Consider the following 19,818-nt stretch of genomic DNA (forward strand, 5'->3'; position numbering starts at 1 on the left):
GCTACTAAATCCGTGCTCGCTTTGCTGTGTCGTGTCGTGTGCTGCCCCACTTGCAGTTGGACTCGCCGCCGCTCGCTTGCTGTGGCCTGTGTCCGAGCCGGCCTACCCCGCCTCTGAACACCGCCTCGCCGCCCGCGTGCGCCCCCCTCCAACTCCTATGGCCGCGCCCTCCCACCTCCACCTCCACCTCCCGGGCTGCCCCCAAACCCTAGCCCTGCCCCTGCCCTCCCCGGGGGGTTTCTCCGCTTGGCCCGGCCTCCGCTCCTGCTCCCGCTCCCGCCAGCCCCGCATCCGCCCGGTCGCCGCGCTCGGACCCGCCGACGCCGGCGACCTGCTCGGCCGCGTTGAGGCGTTCCTCTACACCGTTGCGGACGCCGCCGTTAACGCGGAGCCCGTCGCGGCAGCCGCGGACACCGGGACCAAGGAGGCCGCCGCCGGGGACTGGCTCTCCGGCATCACCAACTCCATGGAGACCGTGCTCAAGGTGCGTTCTCGGCCGCCGCCGCTTCGCTTGCGGTTCCGTGCCTCGGTTCAGCTGCAATTGGCTCAGAGGTTTATGCCACGGTTACGTGAGTTGCTGCGGCTTCCCCGTGCCGTGTGCGGACGCGTCTCCTCTGTTCTGTTTATTTCTCATTTTTTGTTTTGGGATTTTGGGTAACCGTGACTGTGAGGTGGCGGTGACACCCACCCCATTTTTGGTGCTCTAAATGCCCTGGGTGGAAGTAGACATCCAAATTATTAGGACAGATTTAATGTTTTTAAAATAGATGTTCATATAATTTGGTACTAATCTTAGTTATGTTGTTAAGCACATTATGAAAAACACAAATAAACGTGGGGAGAGGGGCACTGCCGCGTGGCCCCGCGTGCGACAGGGCCCGCGTGCAGTGACCCTACTGCCCCGTGCAGTACGTCAGAGGATCTGCTTCCACAACTAGGGGTGGACACATTTTCTCCGGAAACCGAACCAAAGTTTCGTTTTTTTCGGTTCTCGGTGTCGGTTTCGGTTCTGATTTTCATGAACATTGGTTTTAGATGGTGGTGTGCTTAAGTTCAATGCTAAAAATAAGAATACAGATTTGCATAGCAGATTCTATATCCTATTTATTCGCAATCGAAGAAAAAAAGACCAAAAATTTAACATCCTAACAAGCATCCACTTCCATCCTTACTAAATGTTATGGCACGACAGTACGAGTGTTAGCTGGAACCTACTAAAAAAACTTGCTCAAACTCCTACCTATATATTTAGCTTTGAAGATAGATTGACAACATGTTTTCAATGACTCTGATGTAGACCTGCACTCCTGCAGATACACAGTGTTGATACTGCTACTGGTAATTGCTGCAGTCCTTGAGGGCCTCCAGGGATTTATGAGAACTAACTTGTTTGACTTAAAAAAAAGGGTTCCACTGACATCCATGCCTCATGCACATTAGTTGAGATGAAGTTGCCCAGCGTACATTAGGCAGGAACTGAAGGATAAGGCTCAATTATATTTCTGAAAAAAAAGAAGTGACTGCATGCCACAATTGGTGTTCAGTTAATTGCATCTGTTGCTGATTACTGTGAAGCACACAATAATTTATATGCTCATGCTTCTTTTGACTCTTGAGAATGGAAATGCCATGTGTTTGCTGTTGTAATTGCCAATTAAAAAAACATTTGCTAGATGTACGCTTTGAACATTTATCTCTCTTACATATACTAATCTATTCATCTATTGATGCGACTTCTGTCCACTAAAAATGCATGTACTTTGATTAACTGTTAATCAAAACTTACAAAATTTGATCCTTCCAAATCTTAATTAGATAGTACTTTTAGCTGCTGTTGAGAAAGAATGTGAAGACTGAAGAGAGAATCAGTATTTGCACCCCATTTTCCTTCATGTCTGATCATATAACTGTATAAGTGACCCCTCTAGTAGTTTTTTATGAACTTTTTTCTTCTGAAATTATATTATGAACTTGCTGATAATTATTATAATACACATATTTTCATTACGTGCATATATAGACATATGCTTATTCTCAGCCTGTGCCTTCTTATATGTTTATAGAGTTTGTATCACACTTGAACACATTTCCCCCATTGCCAGGTTCTGAAAGATGGTCTATCAGCTCTCCATGTTCCTTATTCATATGGCTTTGCAATCATTCTCCTCACTGTTCTTGTCAAGGCAGCTACATTTCCTCTAACAAAGAAGCAGGTGCTGTATCTATGCTATGTTTCTAAAGTTGGGATATGCCCCCCCCTCCCCCAAAAAAACACTAGGAGAATGTACAGTCAGGATTCATTTTGAGGTAGTTGAATGTAGGATGCCATAAATACTCTTCAAAGTTTAATAGTGAAGAATACTTTCTTTTTCTGGGCATGGCTGCTCTTATTGGGCACTTCTCAACTGCAGCTCAGCAAAATTTATTGAGATATTTATCGATTTTTTATTACACGTGTGGCCTAAATATCTGGTGGTGTCAGTACTCAATATTTTCTTTCTTCTGACTACCCGATTATTTTCAAAGATATCCTAGAAAATGGTACCGTTCGAGACCTCATTTGATCAAGTAGTTAACCGACTTCATTTTTTGTATTGCTGCTTTATGGTAGAAAGTTTAATGAATGTAAGATTGTGAAGCTTGTATTGCATAGGAGATGGGGTACATATATATATATATAGACTCAGAACCCTAACCCTAATGGGCCGGCAACTCAACAGTGGTGCAGGCCCACACACACAGAGAACACACTGTCTAGCATCCCCCGCAGTCGCAACGGGGACACCACACACGATGAGAATGGAGTAGAAGCCGAAGGTAGGAACTGACGGGTTGAAATCCCATCGCAGTCGCAGCGTTGTGAGGGTGCAAATGTTGCGGCTGGAATAGAGACCGGTGTGCACTCCAAGAAGACGAGGAGGCCGGCGGCAACGCACGCGCCTGCGTCGATCAAGGTGGTCGCGCCCGCGACATAATAGAAGGGGTATCGGCGGATCTGGCCAGGAAGGCCACGACAACGACGGATCCAACCATGAAGACGGTGATCCGGCCAAAGGGACGGTGGATCTAGCCGGGAAGCTCACGACAACGGTGGATTCGGCCGGGAAAGTCGTGGCAGCGATGGATCCTTCTGTGGAGGCGATGAAGGGGTGGGTGGCGGGTCACGTCCAACCGGGTAGGGGCCTGTGTCGGACCTGGCAGAGGGGTTGACACCGACAACGTGAGAAGCTCGAAAAGTTGGCGTTGTTGGGTGTCAGCACGGGCAGTTAGGAGGTAGCGAGCGCGATGACGAGGGGCTGCACGGGCGATGATGCCGGCATAGGGAGAGGCGTGCAGGGCAGCCACGCTGCCAGGGAGCAGGGGACAGCTGCCCTAGGCCAAGAAAGAGGAAGGAAGCTTGCACGCCGTCGAGGTCACCAGCCGCTGGACCAGGGCGAAGGTCGGGTGCGCGCCTAGGAGCACGCGGCGTCAGAGGGGCCGAGTTGGGTTGGACGCTGGCGCCCTGGTGAGCACATGAGGGCGTGACGCAGAGGTCGTCGAGTGACGTGAAGTCGAGCAGAGGGTGACTGGCTTCTAATCCGACGGCGGCGGCCTTGGAGTGGAGGCGAGGTTGACCGCGAGGTTGAAGAAGGCCTGGGTGCGGTGGAGGAGATTCGTCGTCGGCTGCTGCGCGGCTGTCGGAGCAGTGAGGTTGTTCGCTAGGGAGAACAGGGGGTGTCCGGCTCCACCATGCTAGACATAGGAGAGGGCGAAGGGACCATGCGCGCGAGCCTGGTGCGTCCGACGTCCCGGCAAACTGGGGACAAGGCTCCGGCCATGGGAGGCTCGTATCGGAGAGCTCGGGGTGGGGGGGGGGGGGGGGAGGGGGGCTGCTCCTGCCTTGTGTTGGCGGGGGAGGGTAATAGGGCAGTGCCCTGGCGGCTTGGGTGAGCGATGCCGGCCTGGGAGAGCACGGGCACAGGAGCCGACGGCTAGGGAGGAGGTGGCCGGCGGCTGAACCCTGGGGTGCTGCCCCCGGGAGTCTTCTGGGGACGGCGACGTGGATGGGGACGGCGACGCGGAAACGGTAGGGGGCGGCTGCTGGAGGTAGAAGAAGGGGTGATGGCTGTGGGAGAAAACCCCTCTGATACCATGTAAAAAATGGAAACCCTTGTTGTATTGCATAGGAGATGGGGTACATATATATAGACTCAGAACCCTAACCCTAATGGGTCAGCAGCCCAACAGTAGTGCCGGCCCACACACAGAGAGAACACACTGTCTAACAATACAACAACAACAACAACAACAAAGCCTTTTTTGTCCCAAGCACGTTGGGGTAGGCTAGAGATGAAACCCCGTATGAAAACCTCAGAGCTCAACCCCCAAAGAACAGAAAAGGGAAACAAAGGCAAAGGATTTAATGCTGGAACTGTGGGTATAGAAATGTGAAACACATGGTTTTCCTTGGGGAGAATTGTTTACTCTATGATCCAGAGACAATTAATGGGACTGGGTCCTATGGGTTAAATTCAGCATTCAAGCATTACCTAATATCGATAAATAATATAAAACACACTTGCAAGTACCAACCATTTAAAGCGTTCTCCTTTCAAAAACCTATCGTTTACTTGTTTTTAACTTTCTGAAAATTATGGACATACCACTTGTCTAGTCATTAGTTGCTGTCCTTTGACGCAAGTGTTTTGGTTGCTAACAGTTACTGGTTTCCTTTGAAGGATGCAAAAGAGAATTACTTTAACAAGTTCCATGTTCATTAACATTTGAGTAGGGTATTACACTGTTGGTTTCTTAGTATCATCATGTCTTGCAGCACTTGTTTTGAAATGAGAACATTTCGTTTTGAAATGAGAACATTTCATTTTTCCTACGAAGATCTTTGCAACTGATTTTTTTTAAATTCTCTGGACAATGCTCAGATGTGCCCTCAAGTTATGCAGATTTGCTGCTTGCAGCAGCACTTGTGCTTTATATCTTCATTTCGAATCCAGTATTGAAGATAGCATATTATGTCATTTTCTTATAGGTTGAGTCTGCACTTGCAATGAGGTCACTGCAACCTCAAGTGAAGGCCATTCAACAACGATATGCTGGTGATCAGGTGATTATATTAATATATTTTACACATTGGCTATGCTCAGCTGTGATTTTTCCACAGTGGCTGCTGCAGCAACTGCTGTTGATTAGTGTTTAGCAGCTCTAGGTGTTTCTGAGTTGTTGCTGCTTCTCTTCCGAGCACAGCCATTGACCTATAAAATAATATAGCATTGGACCGCGGGTTTCGATGCAACTTCTCCACATTTGAGGGGGGGGGCTTGCCTCGGTATCCCTTCCCTAGATCCCACTCGTGTGGCCCTTTTTTTATCGCTCCACATGTCCTTGTGTCCACTTCGCATGTTCTTACACAATACTGTATCCTTCAATGCTCACTGTATGGCAGCAAGGCTGTCTCAAGCAGCCTTCCTATCCTAACCCCAATCCCACTCCTTATTTCAAACTCCACTCTGTAGACAGTGCAGTCTACAGTGTAAAATAGTGTTTTGCATGGCTATATGCACGCTCTCTGCTAAGCATGGCGCCTAAGGGTAAACCTTACTCTCATTTTATCACCAGTGGTTGAAATATTATATCACTATAATCTGAGGTCTTTATCAAGCGTAAATCTACTTTTCTCACCTTGCTCAGTTTTCCCCTCACAAAGCTGTCACAATGCTTTTAAGAAATGTTGTTATTAGATCTTGATGTAGTGTTAGCTTATCATAAAGTTCATTATGACGTCAATCTAACATGGGTGTTTTTGCCTATGGGGTACAAGTGTACTACATTTTGCGAAAGGGCCTCTAGCTGAGTTGGTTAGGTGGTCTGAGTAGCACTCCTCAGGTCCTGGTTCGACTCCCTGTGGGAGCGAATTTCAGGCTGTGGTTAAAAAAATCTCCTCGTCTGTCCCACGCCAAAGCACAGGTCTAAGGCTCAGCCCCGGTTGTGGTCGTTCTCACATGGGCTTCGATGCCGCTGTGTATGGGTGGGGCAGAGGTTCGGGGGTTTTCTCGACCTGTGTGAGAAGGTCTTCTTCTTAATACAATGCCCGGGGGCTGTCTTACCCCCCACAGGTCAAGTGTACTACATCTTATTGAAACCCTATTTAAAATAGACTATACTTACAAAAGCTCACCTTTCTTGGAAGAGCTCTCACTTAAGAATTGTGGTAGAGTGCACTGATGTTATAAAGTGCAATGTTATACCACACAATGGATTTTGCTTACAACTCTGAGTTTGTAAAACATCTATTTGCTCTACCAGGAAAGGATACAACTTGAAACTGCTCGCTTATACAAGTTATCTGGTGTTGACCCACTTGCAGGTTAGCTCTGAATTACCATGCACGATGTTTTTCCTATCAGTGGATGCTCCTCAATCCTCACTGGATAGCAAGTCTTATTAGAAAGTCTTGTCATTTGGGTTCAGACTTTTACTATCTATTGCTACCTTTTCCGTTTCTCATACATCCTTCTGTTAGTTATTCACATGTACTTCCTTTGGCATTTTCCTGCAATAGGATGCTTGCCTACCCTTGTGACAATACCAGTTTGGATTGGTCTATACAGAGCTCTCTCAAATGTAGCTAATGAGGTTGATATGCTGAAACATCTATTCTGTCGTTGTCAATTCTTTATTATCAAACAGTAAACATTTACTACGACTGATGTTTACTTGTCTTCATTAAAAAGGGACTTCTGACTGAAGGCTTTTTTTGGATACCTTCTCTGGCTGGTCCTACAACAATTGCTGCTCGACAAAACGGCCAGGGGATATCATGGCTTTTTCCTTTTACTGTAAGCACTGATCACGAATAATTTGATGTTCCATACCATAGGATATGTTACATTGTTCACAGCAGCACAGTGCAACAGAACTACAGAACCTGTTAATGCTGCCTTACGCCTTACGGTTGTCAATAAGTATTTAATTGGATAGGACTATTTCAAAATGATAATCAACACTTTTGGAGAAGGTGGGGTCCATTTTATATTTCTGACATAAGTATGATTACTGATATTGTAGGATGGCCATCCACCTCTTGGCTGGTCAGATACTTTGGCATACATTGTGTTACCAGTTCTTCTTGTCATTTCACAGTACATATCTACTCAAGTAATGCAGCCACCACAGGTTAGTTTGAGCAACTTTTGAACATGTTTATTCCCTGAAGATACTATTCTACTCTAGGAGCACATGCATCCCAGCCTTCAATATTTTGTATGGAAATTTTGTTTCTGATTGAATTGTATCTATTTGTCATGGTTCTAAAAATTGATAACTTGTATTCCGGCTACCCACAGTGATTCGGCATTGTAACTATCTTGGTGTGTGCCCGAACTAATGACTAATGGTTATATGATAAAGAGCAGGAGCAATGTTCCCTTCTATACAAACTAGCATACTTGCTAACAAATATCCATATATGTTCAACCCACATGATTCTTTGGTAGATCAGATAGCTTTGTTTTTTCCGTTTGCTTTGAGTCTGGTAGGAGTGGCATAATGATGGATCGTCCAATCCTAGCGCTGCATCTGACCTACTTGTTTGGTTTGAGGAATGAAATTGGTAGATCTGTTACCCACTCATCGTGATAAGCAAATGATTAGTGTAAAATAAGGACATGTGACCCCAGCAAAATCTGTAGAATGGCCCATGATGGACTGCCCCATCCTGTATTGTTGACACCTCAAATCAAACACACTATTAAAGATCTGTATTGTAGTATTTTTTTCCAAAACTTTGATTCTCATCATTCATGGAAAAGAACTGGGGAATTGAGACAGCTTGAATATTGAGGGCTTACATTTTTTTATGCTTGACACAAGCATACATCATTAGCCCAACTTCTGCTATTTTGAAGTCCCTAACATACTGTTTGGCATGTTATTGTTTTGTAGAGCAATGATCCTAACCAACAAGGTGCTCAGGCTGTAACAAAGTTCTTACCATTGCTAATTGGTTATTTTGCTCTTTCCGTGCCTTCAGGACTAAGGCTGTACTGGTAAGTGCGTTTTACAAATTGAAACTGCTATTTATTCAAATGATCAGAGTCCTGGTACTGCATACCCTTCTGCTGTGGCTGCTTGAGTGACTTGGCCTGCTATCCCAATTTGACACGTATGAAAACAAAACTCAGCCTTGCGGAGAAGATGACCCCTTGGCTTTAGGGGGTGTTTGGTTTCTAGGGACTAATTTTTAGTCCCTCTATTTTATTCCATTTTTCCCTAAATTGCCAAATACGGTATTTTAATTTCCATGTTTGGCAATTTAGGGACTCAAATGGAATAAATAGAGGGACTAATTAGTCCCTAGAAACCAAACATCCCCTTATCTTATGAGAGGAGAGCACCAATCCCTTTAGGGAGGTACTCATACAACCTGTGAGCAGCATGGGTCCATGCTTAGGTGGGTGGTCTCTCAACTTGAGGCTCTACCAACTGAGCCGTTGCTCGATTCCCGATGGTTAATGAAAATTTAAGCAGTATGTGAGGGAGCTTTTGTTGATGGAGAAATTTGGTGGTTTGCTGAACAAGCATGAAGTTGTCTTGTGCATCTTCCTTTGAAGAAGGCACTTTGGTTCAGAGCTATTAGAATGTCCAGCTTCTCTGCGAGACGGTTGGCTAAGATCTTGGCAACAAGCTTCGCAAAACTGTGGATCAAGCTAATTGGATGGAAATCTTTAACTTGATCAGCATCTTCACTTTTTGGAATGAGAGTGAGGAAGGCTGAATTAAGCATCCAACTATCCAAGGATTCCGAACTTTATCACACTAGAAAGCCACTAGGGCTGCCAAAACATCTGACTTAATAATAGGACAGCAGCATATTAACTTATGTGGTAGCTTTTACCAAATGTCGCTTGACTTTGTTTAATTTTTATGTTAATCTATGACTTTCATAAGTTATTGCTTTCCTGCAGGCTTACAAATAATATCCTCAGTACTGCACAACAAGTGTGGCTTCAAAAGCTTGGAGGTGCAAAAAATCCTGTCAAAGAATATATTGACAAGCTTTCAAGAGAAGAAACGACTACTGTTCAGAAGAATGATTCTACTGTTCAGAGTGAACCTCTCTCTAAACATAGTAAACCCCAGCCTAGCCAAGAGCCGAAACCAAGTGGGCCACAACGTGGTGAAAGGTAATGCCTGTACTGTTGCAGCAAAAGTCATGGTCGGTGAATTATTGGATCCATGAGAGCAGGATCCTTGCAACAATGCACGCTAGGATAAATCTGATTGGAATATTATGAAATGAAATTCCATTTACTACGGACAGATGCAGAATCCAATGTTTGGTGATAATGTGGGGACCCAATGGTTGACTAAAACATAGGGTCAGATGCATGCTGCTAGTGACATTTTGACAATGTAGTGTCATGGGTATTTAGGGCGTGTTTGGCATTGGCTCCAGAGCAGAACTCTAAGGCAAGACCCTGCCAAACACCCTATGGCATGTATTGGTGGGAAACTGGGGGCCTGGGCGTGGTGGCTCGTCGCCTGGAAGATGGTCCAGGCGCCGTGACTACCAGAGAGGAGATGCAGGTATGTGAACAAGGGGCAGGGAGCAATATCTTTATTACTTCTTGCCTACCCGGCAGATTACAAAAGTGCTACTTATATAGGCCTTATAGCCAACTGAAATCTCCTAACAAATAGGCTGATCTAATCAGCTTGAACCCCTATCTTAACAAACTATCCTATAGCAGATTTATCCCTTCAGGCAGCCTAGGACTCGCCATCCTTATCCCTTCTCTTGTATGTCTGCTCGACCATAACACCCTAACTCCACAGTTGCAAACTCTATGGAGTTTTCAGAGCTGCAGTACATATTTTTGGAGTACCTCTTTTGCTGCTCCGGAAACTCTAAAAAAACAACCTAGACATGGAGTCTGGAGTTATTTACTCACCACTGCCACTGGTTATAAGAAAACCATTTAAATCTGGAACAAAGCTGCTCCACCCGAGTTTTGAAGTGGAGCAGAGCCATAATGCCGAACACGCCCTTAATTTATGCTGTGCCACGTTTAACTTGTGGTTGTGCTTATTTACGATGGACACCTATACATTTCATTTCTAGTCTAAAATAAGGGTGTTGCATCTGACAGGAAGAGAAAAAATGTAAGTTGATAAAAAAGTTTTTTTTTATCTTGTCATGCCTTTTGTCTTGTGTCCTTGGAAGGATTAATGGATAAGTTAAGTTGTATTTAACCCGAAAGCCTTCAGTTGTCCATTCTTCTGTGTTTTTTGTGTTCAGATTTAGGAAACTGAAGGAGGAAGAATCTATGAGAAAAGAGGTTATGGGACAAGGTAAACAATCAGAACAGTCAAGTTCTGAATCTAGAGTCACGGATGGAACACAAAATTCGGATGTGTCTTCTGGAGACCAAAAAGACCAACAGGTAAGAGTATATTTTGTTGCTTGGTATATGGTTTTGTTTCAGCAGGTGAAGTCCACTTTAACTCGACTGATTACGGATATTAATTTAACAGGGGTCTCATGAAAATGGACCGGTTGTAGCTAGTATAAATGGTGGAGTCAACCATATTCGAAATGAAAAGACTCAGAACTTATCCTCAGAAAAGGTATGCCTGTTGTTTCTGTTAACATGTCTTCCAGTTCCAGCATGAAAACACAAAAAGGATGTTCTTCCATCGAAGGACTAAAAGTTTACTAGTAAATTGCTCGCGCCGCGCGCGAGTCTATCTATCGGTTTTAAACGGCAACATTTGGAAGGTTTGCAACTATGCGAAGGTCGCGAGACGAGGACATACACGTTGCCACCCTCTAGGACCACCTGTCCAGCGTCGTCACCATGGCGCCCACTCGCAGCTTCGTTGAGGTACGCCCTCTGACCGCGAGACATGGTCTAGTCGCGGAGACGCAACGGTAATTATAGGGGATTGCGCCATATTGCACTGTTGGCGACGACGTTCTTGCTCTTCCTTTCTCACCGTCGTCGTGCTGCTTTATGTCTTCCCGCTTCCGTTCGTTGACCAACCCATGGTTGCTTCCTGCCACCCACCACTGCTCTACGTGATTTTTATCTTCAGTTCATTTGGTGTCCTCTAGAATAATCGTGAGCTATCGAATCACAGAGCATCCGCTGCACGCGCGAGGAGGTAGTAAGCTGCAACATCTCTATTGAAACGTGATTGTATGGCTCAAATAAAAAAGACGGCATGGACACAATCAAATTGGATAACTTAATGATGTGTCTCCTTAGGATTGCTTCAAAGTTTTTGGGGGCAAATCTTGCTTTGATCACCAACCTTAGATGCCCATGAAGTGACCCACTTGTTCCCATTTCAGCAAGTAAAAACATCATCACATGCTCAGGTTGTCTATGCATCATGGAGATACAAATTTCAAAGTTAATTTATTGTAAATTTATCAATGAAGTAGCAGAGAGCACTTAAAAAGGTGAGGGACTACCAATTAAAAATATGTTGTCACAATTATGTTGAAACTTACATTTTACACAAATTTATAAAAGTAACAAAAAATTATCTTCCTTGTTCCCTTCCTAAGAACATGTGGTGGCCTCATAATGGTCCTACACCTATCCCAGCAAGACCTGGTTGTTGTCGCGAATAATGTTGAACACCCTGCCCAACAGCCGCAACAGAAAAGCTCAAGGTCAAATTTCACAAAAAAGGTAACATAACGGTGTGGTGATTTGGTTCGTCCAATGTAGTTATATATTGAAGATCCACAACAGAAGAAGTATTGATAAAGAATATTGACATATCACATATTAACCAAAAGTATATGAATGCTCCCACAGAAACAGGTCTAGGTAGCATGCAAGTAGTAAACTCGTAACAACAAAATATGGTTGTAATGTCACAGAACATTAGAACCACCAAGGTGTAAAGCTATGAGGCAATTGTGACATATCATATATCAGCCAAAAGGCCACCAAATAGTCACATGTTTACTAACGGCCAATGCACATGGATCCATGTTTACGTGGACAAAATAATTGGCAAAAAAATATTTAAGCACCTGTTCATAGTTATAATCTCGGCCAGTTCCCTCCCAAGGGTATGTTGGGACACTTCAAAGCATAATGCCTTCCCCTAGTTCCTGTACAACTTGATCATCTGAAAAGCAGGGAGAGCCAGATATTGCAAAAGTACTCAAGTTGAATTAAAATCCACCTGAAATTTTTGTAGGATGAACAAATGTAAAGCCTTAATTCACTGGTTGATTTTTAAACTTGCACAATGACTAAATGTAAAGCCTCGATTCATTTTCTGATTCTTAAACTTGTCTAGTCTAGCTCCCAATGAGTGTATCTGTTGTGCCTGTTTATCTTCCTCATTCTAGTGAAGTTAAGTACACCGGATTCTGTGACTGCCAGTGTTTTTTCTGTCTTCTCTGCAAAGTTGTCCATTCCATCAGAAGGTTTTTGGATGACGACCTCCTTAATTTTCTTCTTCTTGTCGGATCAAAAGGGGGCAAGTCGTAGGAGAAGAAAAAATATAGATACATGAACATGTAGTGGAATAGAACCTTAAATGTAACCCACAACTCGCAAGCTCAACCCTAGCTGGAACCGCTATGAATCAAGGCAAGCAACCGAACAGGCGAACAACACTATAATTATCAGAAACACTATCAGCGCAACGATGGAGAATACACAGCTCACTTCTGAGGCCTCCTCTCTTCTCTCCGGATGCTCCTCATCTGCCATGGCTGACGTGGTCGCCTTCACCTCCGTGACCATGTGCGCTGACGCCATCAACATGCTCCTTGCCACCCAACAGAAGACGTCAGTTCCGTCAGCCCGCTCACGACATAGGGATATATGGCTGGCTAATCCGCCTCCAATGGCGAGCGGTCATGGATGCCGATAGAGAAGAGGAAAGGGGAGGGGGCTCACATTTTCGGATGATGCCATCGTCGTCATGCTTTGCCTAGTCCGCAATGAGGGGCAGGGCGGCGCCGTGATCCCCGTCCTCGCCGAGCGCCATCAACGACAGATCATCGGGCGAGTGGTCCATGCTGGTCGTCGGGCTCTGTCGGCCCCGATCCTAAATTCCTAATCCTCTTACGATGCGGAAGAATGAAGAAAAGGTGAAGGGGACTGCATCGCTCGCCGGTCGGCGCCCGTCTTAGCGGCGCAGGCTCGCTCGCTCCTTGTTTCCCTGCTTCCCTCGCCCGGCGCCTGACGACCGCTTATTTTTTTGCTGCATAGAGGATAAGTTGACTCATAGACTGGATTCTGGAATTATCGAGTAGAAGCCGAGTCGTTCGTCCACCACCAAGCATTCGCTGCCGTCAGAATGCGATCGCACGGCCTAGAAAAAAGAGACCGACGTGGACGCAGCGAGCGACGAGATTCCCTCCCCGCTCTATTATAAGGAAATCTCACAGCAGCTGTTCGGTTGTTTATGAGTTTCAGGAAGCAGCTGACGATCACTCACCTGATGTCCACAAATTAACGGACCGAGAGAATGGCAATGACGCGGTATAGAGTGGATGTTAGCGATCTACTGCTCTCTGAAGATCAGTGAGTATCGTATCTGCTTCATCGACGTATAGCTGGGAGATAGTGACCAACAGTTTCACGAACAGCTACTACAGGAGAGTTGAGAATCAACACGAAGAAGATGCAAACAGGAGGCAAAATTGTGCAAACCATGGTCTAGGTCTAGGCTCATTTATTTATTTTTGTGGCTGTGCTTTAGGTTATGTGAAGCATATGGCATATATATATATATATATATATATATATATATATATATATATATATATATATATATATATATATATATATATATATATATATATATATATATATATATATATATTAGTAGATAAATGTACACCTGGTTTTGACCGTGCAATTCGATATTTTACCTCATGTAAATAAATAAAATCCATAAACAACCTGAATCTGTTCACAGAATAATCCCAGTGGGGTGCACGGAGATCACACAGTCACAGATGTAGGACACCGGGCATGAGGTGAGGACGTCGTCACCTGGGACATGGACAGGACGGTGGCGGCGCCGCCTACTGCTGCCCGGCGTTCTAGGATCTGCTGGACATGGACAGGACGGTGGCGGTGATGCCATTTGTCAGGCATAATTGAATTGGAGCTAAGCATCTACAACGATGAGTTTGCATGTCCCATGCAACGATGCTATGCTTGCTCACATGAATTGTACACAACAATCTCAGGCTCAAGAACATGATTCATTTGCATGCTCTCGACTAGCAGTGTTTCTACCCACCGGCTACCGCCAATTTCGCCTACAGAAACAGACACGAGATACCGAAGACTGCAGATCGCCAAAAGACGATGCCAAATGGCTTCTCGATCATTTGTAAATTTGCCCAGCTTAATATACCTCGTATACTATATACAACTCAATCCTGTACAATGTTTCATGAACACCTAGAAATTCGAGATCCCAAACTTGGAAACTAACAAAGTGAAACGATATGGTTTTGCTACACAGCTGAAGATTGACGGGATAAGGGTAGAGAGAGACGAGAACTGCTGCACCGCTCGTCGCTTGCGCTGATGCAATCTCTTCAAGGCGTTTCCATGTGGATTCTTGCTTCAACTTAATCTCCTTCTCTTTCGCTTTCTCTTCCTCAGTATTTCCGCAGGCACTCGGTAAATAGTCCAGGATCATGGCTGGTGAACATTTAGAGTAAGGCTTCGCACAGCTTGGTTCCAGTGCCCGCTTGTATTTTTCTCCGGTGCAGGGAAGATGACAGGCAGTATAACCTTTTTTTTTCTCGAAAGCGCAGGAGAACTGCGCATCATTATATTAAATAGAAGGAAAAGAGGGTCCAAAATAGACCATAGTACAAAAGATCTCCCCGGAGGGGATAAAAAAACCAAAGAAAAAAGAAGAGAAAAAAACAAAAACAAGAGCAAACAGATCCTGAAAAACAAAACCAGCCCATCAGCGATAAACCAGGCAGCTAGGTGCCCCTGATGGTTGCGGCAAGAAAGGAGAGACCCTTAGCTCCTGCCATTTCCCACAACTGTTGTTCCTCCCTTGCCTGACAAAGAGCTGCAGAAACACTAGGGGAGATTCCATCAAAGACAATTCGGTTCCGATGATTCCAAATAATCCAGGCTCCCAAGACAATAAGGGAGTTGACACCCTTCATAATCATATCTCCAGAGCCAATGTCTATCATCTCCCACCAACCCGTAAAAGACACCGTACTAGGTGTAGGAGCCAGATTTTGTAGTCTGAAAATGCACATCAGCCGGAACCAGAATTCTCTCGCAAAAACACAAGAAACCAAAATATGATCCAAAGATTCAGACTCTTGGTCACAAAGCGGACACTTCTCCGGATGATCAAGTCCTCTCTTTGCCAACCTATCTGCTGTCCAGCATTTATTTAGCACCGATAACCAGAGGAAGAAGTGGCATTTAGAGGGGGCCCAAGTTTTCCAAACTCTTTCATAGTGACCGAAATGCACAGCCCCGATGAACAACCCATCATATGCAGCCTTAGTAGAATAAGTCCCATTTGCAGCAATACTAAAAGTATGTTTATCTTCTATATCTGGCAGCAGCTCAAAATCTGAAATTAAATTCCAAAGATGAAGATAATCCAATAATACTCCCACCGAGAGTGATCCTGTGATATCAGCAATCCATCTTCTATCTGTCAATGCTTCCTGAACCGTCCTTATGTTAGTGATTTTTTTCGGAATGATATCAAATAATCTAGGAACCAAATCTGCAATTTTCTGCCCATGAATCCATTTATCAGTCCAGAACAAAGTATTAGCCCCATTACCAACCTTTGAAGTCAACACCATCGAGAAGAAAGCCCTTGCATTATCCGGAACCTGGATAGGAAGGCTGCACCAATGTCGGTTAGGTTCAGTCTTTTGGAGCCAAAGCCATCTCATGCGCAGGGCCCAGATAAGTTCTTTAAGACTAGAAATGCCAAGACCGCCCAGTTGTAGGGGTCTACAGACTCTGCCAAAGGCCACCAGGCAGTGACCACCTCTGGCCTCCTTGCGCCCTCTCCAAAGGAAACTTCTTCTAATTTTATCAATGGCCTTAATAGCCCAAGAGGGAATATTTACTGCCATAACAAGATAAATAAGCATTCTGGTAAGCATATGCTGAACTTGCACTTTACGGCCTGCTCTTGTCATCAAATCTGCTTTCCAGCCTGGCAGCTGATCAGCAATTCTATCCACAATAGGCTGCACCTGATCCTTGGTGAGATTTTTCAGGGACAGAGGCAGCCCCAGGTATTTACACGGAAAGGTCGAGATGCCACAAGGGAGAAGATCCTGAACCATTTCCAGCTCCACACCCCCACACTGAATGGGATAAACATTAGACTTTTGTTCGTTGTTGCGGAGACCTGAAGCTTCCCCAAATAGATGTAAAATATCTAGAGTTATAGCAATATCCGCTGCCGAAGGGTGTAAGAAGAGTGCCACATCATCTGCATACATAGAGACCCGATGCAGAGGTCTTCTGGGAGAAAGATCCAAGAGCAGACCAGCGTGTTCAGCTTTAGAAAACAATAGACCAAGAACATCCATAACTAGACTAAAGAGCATGGGGGAGAGAGGATCCCCTTGTCGGAGACCTCTTCTATATTCAATATGTCCTCCTGGAATGCCATTCAAAAGCACCTGAGTGCTAGAGGAGGAAAGAAGCCCACAAATGATGTCTCTCCAAATTTGTCCAAAGCCAAGATACTTCATAACTTCGATGAGGAAAGGCCAAGAAACCGAATCAAAAGCTTTAGTAATATCAACCTTGAGGAGAAGACGTGGCCTTTTCTGTTGATGGAAAAGTCTAGCCGTTTGTTGGACCAACATAAAATTATCCTGAATGAAACGTCCCTTAATGAAGGCACTCTGGATTGGAGACACCATATCATTCAGCTTTTGACTTAACCGATTGGCCAATAATTTTGTGATCAACTTTGCAGCACTATGCACCAAACTGATTGGCCTAAAGTCTTTGACATGCACAGCCCCATCATGCTTTGGGATTAAAGTAATGTAGGCCGAGTTCAGCAAGCAAAAATTGTCAAACTTCCTGTTCCAAACCGCCGCAACTACAGCCATAAGATCCATCTTGATAATGTTCCAACAAGATTTATAGAAGCGCCCAGTGAAACCATCGGGACCTGGGGCTTTGTCATTAGGTAAACTCTTAATTGTATTCCAAAGTTCAAGCTCTGTAACAGGCTCATCAAGGTGTGCAAGATTGAAAGTTGGCATGTACAACGCCTCCAGATTAATAGTCTGCTCCCTATCCCCACATTCACCAATAAGTCGGGCGTAGAAATTGTCCACCAAAACTGCTTTATCATCATGACTAGTGAGAATCTGGTCTCCATTCACCAGTTGTGCAACAAAATTCCTCCTTTTTCGATGTCGAGAGTGCATATGAAAGAGTTTGGTATTAGCATCCCCTCTTTAAGCCAAGAGATCCTCGATCTCGATCTAGCAATGGTCCGTTGAAGTGAAGATAAAAACAGGGAGTGCTTTTTCAGCAAATTACTTAACCAGATTTCAGCCAAGGATAAAGCTCTGCAGTCCTGCGCTATTTCTAGTCTATGCAGAATTTCCTTTGCCAAAGCCAACTGAGTCCTCACATGTCCCACATGCTTCCCACTCCAAGATTGCAGCCTCCTAGCTGTGGCTTTTAGTTTCAAATTCAGAGTCATGAAAGGGCAGTTTACAGCTGCCACAGAATCCCAAACCTCCTGGATGACATCCTGGAATCCTTCCAATTTGGGCCAAAAAGCTTCAAAACAGAAACGTCTTTTACCCATTTTATTATCTCTAATGCCAAGCAGCAAGGGGCAATGGTCGGAGCCTTCAGAGGCAGCACTTTGAAGAAGGACATTTGGAAAATTGTCTTCCCACTCCACTGAACAGAGGACCCTGTCAAGCTTAACAAGAACAGGACTGTCTTGCTGATTTGACCACGTGTATTTACGCCCAAAAAGTGGAACCTCATTGAGACTCAAGTCCTCAACCAACTTCCTAAATCTCCCCATCATAGCTCTGTTAATATTTGAATTATTTTTATCTGAAGCCCTGTAGATGAGATTGAAGTCACCAGCAATCAACCAGGGTCCAGTGCAAGCAGCCCTGATGTCTCTCAGTTCTTGAAGAAACAACATCTTATCACTGTTACTTTGAGGACCATAAACACAAGTTAACCACCAACAGCGATTATGCGCATTGCAGAATTGGATTGAAATGCTGTATCTGTCAATCCTAGACAACCCAGTCACTCCCAGATGTCGCTTCCAAGCAACCAGCACACCACCACTAGCACCACAAGATGGTAGAAAGGAGAACTGGCAGAAATCCGAACCCAAGGCTGCAAGAATGGTTCTTGTAGAAATGACAGTCATTTTAGTTTCCTGGAGACAGACCACATCAGCTTTAGAGGACAGAACTAGATTCCGGACTGAATTTTGACGATCAGCTGAATTTAAACCTCTCACATTCCAACATATAATTTTGCTAGGATCCATTACAACAATTATAAATTACAACCCAGAAAGAAAAACACACTACGGGAAGAGATTCCCCGGAGTCTCCCATCCAAAGAGAGCCGCTAACGCTTCAACATGACTTTGAGTTAAGGGATGCTGAAAAAGATTCTCATAATCCTTAACAGCTTGCTGGTTGATGCTTGCATTCTCTGTGATGACTCTCAGAGTCCGCATTACTTGTTTTGTGGCTCTGTTCTCCAGATCCTGCATGTTAAATTCCACCCCTGCCCCTGCAACCCGTCGGCTCCGTCGTAGCGCAGTACCATGTTTTGTGGCACCCCTTGACCGCTTGGGGAGGACAGGAGCAGCAAGGAGCTGTGAATGTGCCATTGTTATCTTAGCCATGAATGATCTTCTTCTAGATTCCATAGAAGATAATGGATCCAATGAGGAGTCACATGAATCCCCAAAATTCTGCCTGGAACTGTCATCAAAGGCTACCACCTCATGCCTGAGTGGAACAGTTGAGTCTGCGTCAGCCCTCCTCGCTGTTCCATTGTACTCTAATAATAATGGCCCCTGAAATCTTGAGATGGTCTCAGACGGAGTATCAGCAGCGCCTTCCACGTCCGAGGGGGGGTCAGACGGAGTAACCGCTGTCACATCAACATCCAAGCCCAATCCCAAGCATGAGCCTCCGCAATATCATCATCATTAATTGTAGCAATATTATTTCCAGCAGTGGTTTTTCGACGCCGTTGATAGAAGATTTTGACTGTTGTTGCACCACCATAGGCCATCCCAGATGGCAAGGAAAAGCCACTTAGATGTATAACCCTACTATTCTGTTTGATCAGACTCTCGATATGGTCATTATTCCACAAAAATAACGCCCGCTCCGCAACCTGGACAAGAATAGATGCTATCAGTTACTCCCTCCGTTCCACTCGAAAATCTGAATTTCTGGTGAACAAATCGAGCCGCTTCAACCTGCAAGATTCAAGCTGACAAGTCAAAAAAAAAAAATCAAGAATATCGCATCTCAGCAAGAAAGAAAGAAATATGCTGCCCGTAAGATCACAGAGCAACAGATCAGTCGAGCCCAAAATTCTAGAAAATAAACTGCAGCCGCATCTTAGTTCGAGTAATCTCGCGCGCTGAAGGATAGGAACAGCCTAATCGAACTAGCTCAGATTCACATGCACCACGCAGAAAATAAATCCGCCTGGCTCGGTGCGTGACGTCTCCGGCAGCGTACACGGCCGCGGACAGGAAAGTTCCGCCTGCCTGCTTCAGCTTGGTGGATTC

The 19,818-nt window shown here is 44.9% G+C and overlaps 2 protein-coding genes and 1 pseudogene across 9 annotated transcripts in view; 1 reads left to right on the forward strand and 2 right to left on the reverse strand.

Moving 5' to 3' along the window:
* LOC103625721 (inner membrane protein PPF-1, chloroplastic) lies at positions 1-19,536 on the forward strand. 6 transcript variants are annotated; one of them, XM_020537817.3, is made up of 13 exons: positions 1-484; positions 2,103-2,213; positions 5,027-5,101; positions 6,301-6,361; positions 6,557-6,630; positions 6,729-6,833; positions 7,063-7,170; positions 7,939-8,042; positions 8,961-9,179; positions 10,295-10,439; positions 10,531-10,623; positions 10,775-10,880; positions 13,954-14,033. In XM_020537817.3, exons 1-12 carry the CDS (start codon positions 158-160, stop codon positions 10,877-10,879), a joined length of 1,527 nt encoding a protein of 508 aa, XP_020393406.1. In that variant the 5' UTR covers positions 1-157; the 3' UTR covers position 10,880; positions 13,954-14,033. The 6 variants fall into 6 exon arrangements, with proteins under 6 accessions (XP_020393406.1, XP_008644333.1, XP_008644334.1 ...); XM_008646111.4 differs by lacking the exon at positions 13,954-14,033 and adding an exon at positions 13,449-13,662; XM_008646112.4 differs by lacking the exon at positions 13,954-14,033 and adding an exon at positions 13,449-13,662 and having other exon boundaries at positions 10,793-10,880.
* LOC100501082 (uncharacterized) lies at positions 11,456-13,231 on the reverse strand (annotated as a pseudogene). The gene is made up of 3 exons (NR_169057.1): positions 12,927-13,231; positions 12,047-12,795; positions 11,456-11,646 (listed from the first exon to the last, which is right to left on the reverse strand). The product of NR_169057.1 is annotated as an uncharacterized protein (transcript).
* Positions 14,965-19,818, reverse strand: part of LOC103625722 (putative pentatricopeptide repeat-containing protein At1g56570) — a 7,907-nt gene continuing 3,053 nt past the window's right edge. Inside the window, exon 2 of one of the 2 annotated variants that reach the window (XM_008646116.4) lies at positions 14,965-19,415. The gene's annotated coding sequence lies outside the window, so the exon portion shown is untranslated. Of the gene's footprint in view, positions 19,501-19,818 lie in introns of both variants that reach the window. The other variant, XM_020537816.3, reaches the window with a different exon arrangement.

This window comes from Zea mays, chromosome 5 (assembly GCF_902167145.1).
Source record: "Zea mays cultivar B73 chromosome 5, Zm-B73-REFERENCE-NAM-5.0, whole genome shotgun sequence".
Classification (NCBI taxonomy): domain Eukaryota; kingdom Viridiplantae; phylum Streptophyta; class Magnoliopsida; order Poales; family Poaceae; genus Zea; species Zea mays.

Excerpts from the sequence above, each read along its gene's own strand:
- LOC103625721 (XM_020537817.3), top strand. The coding sequence starts at position 158 with ATGGCCGCGCCCTCCCACCTCCACCTCCACCTCCCGGGCTGCCCCCAA. Across the intron at positions 485-2,102 it reads CCATGGAGACCGTGCTCAAG|GTTCTGAAAGATGGTCTATC; the intron begins GTGCGTTCTCGG and ends CCCCATTGCCAG. Across the intron at positions 2,214-5,026 it reads TTCCTCTAACAAAGAAGCAG|GTTGAGTCTGCACTTGCAAT; the intron begins GTGCTGTATCTA and ends ATTTTCTTATAG.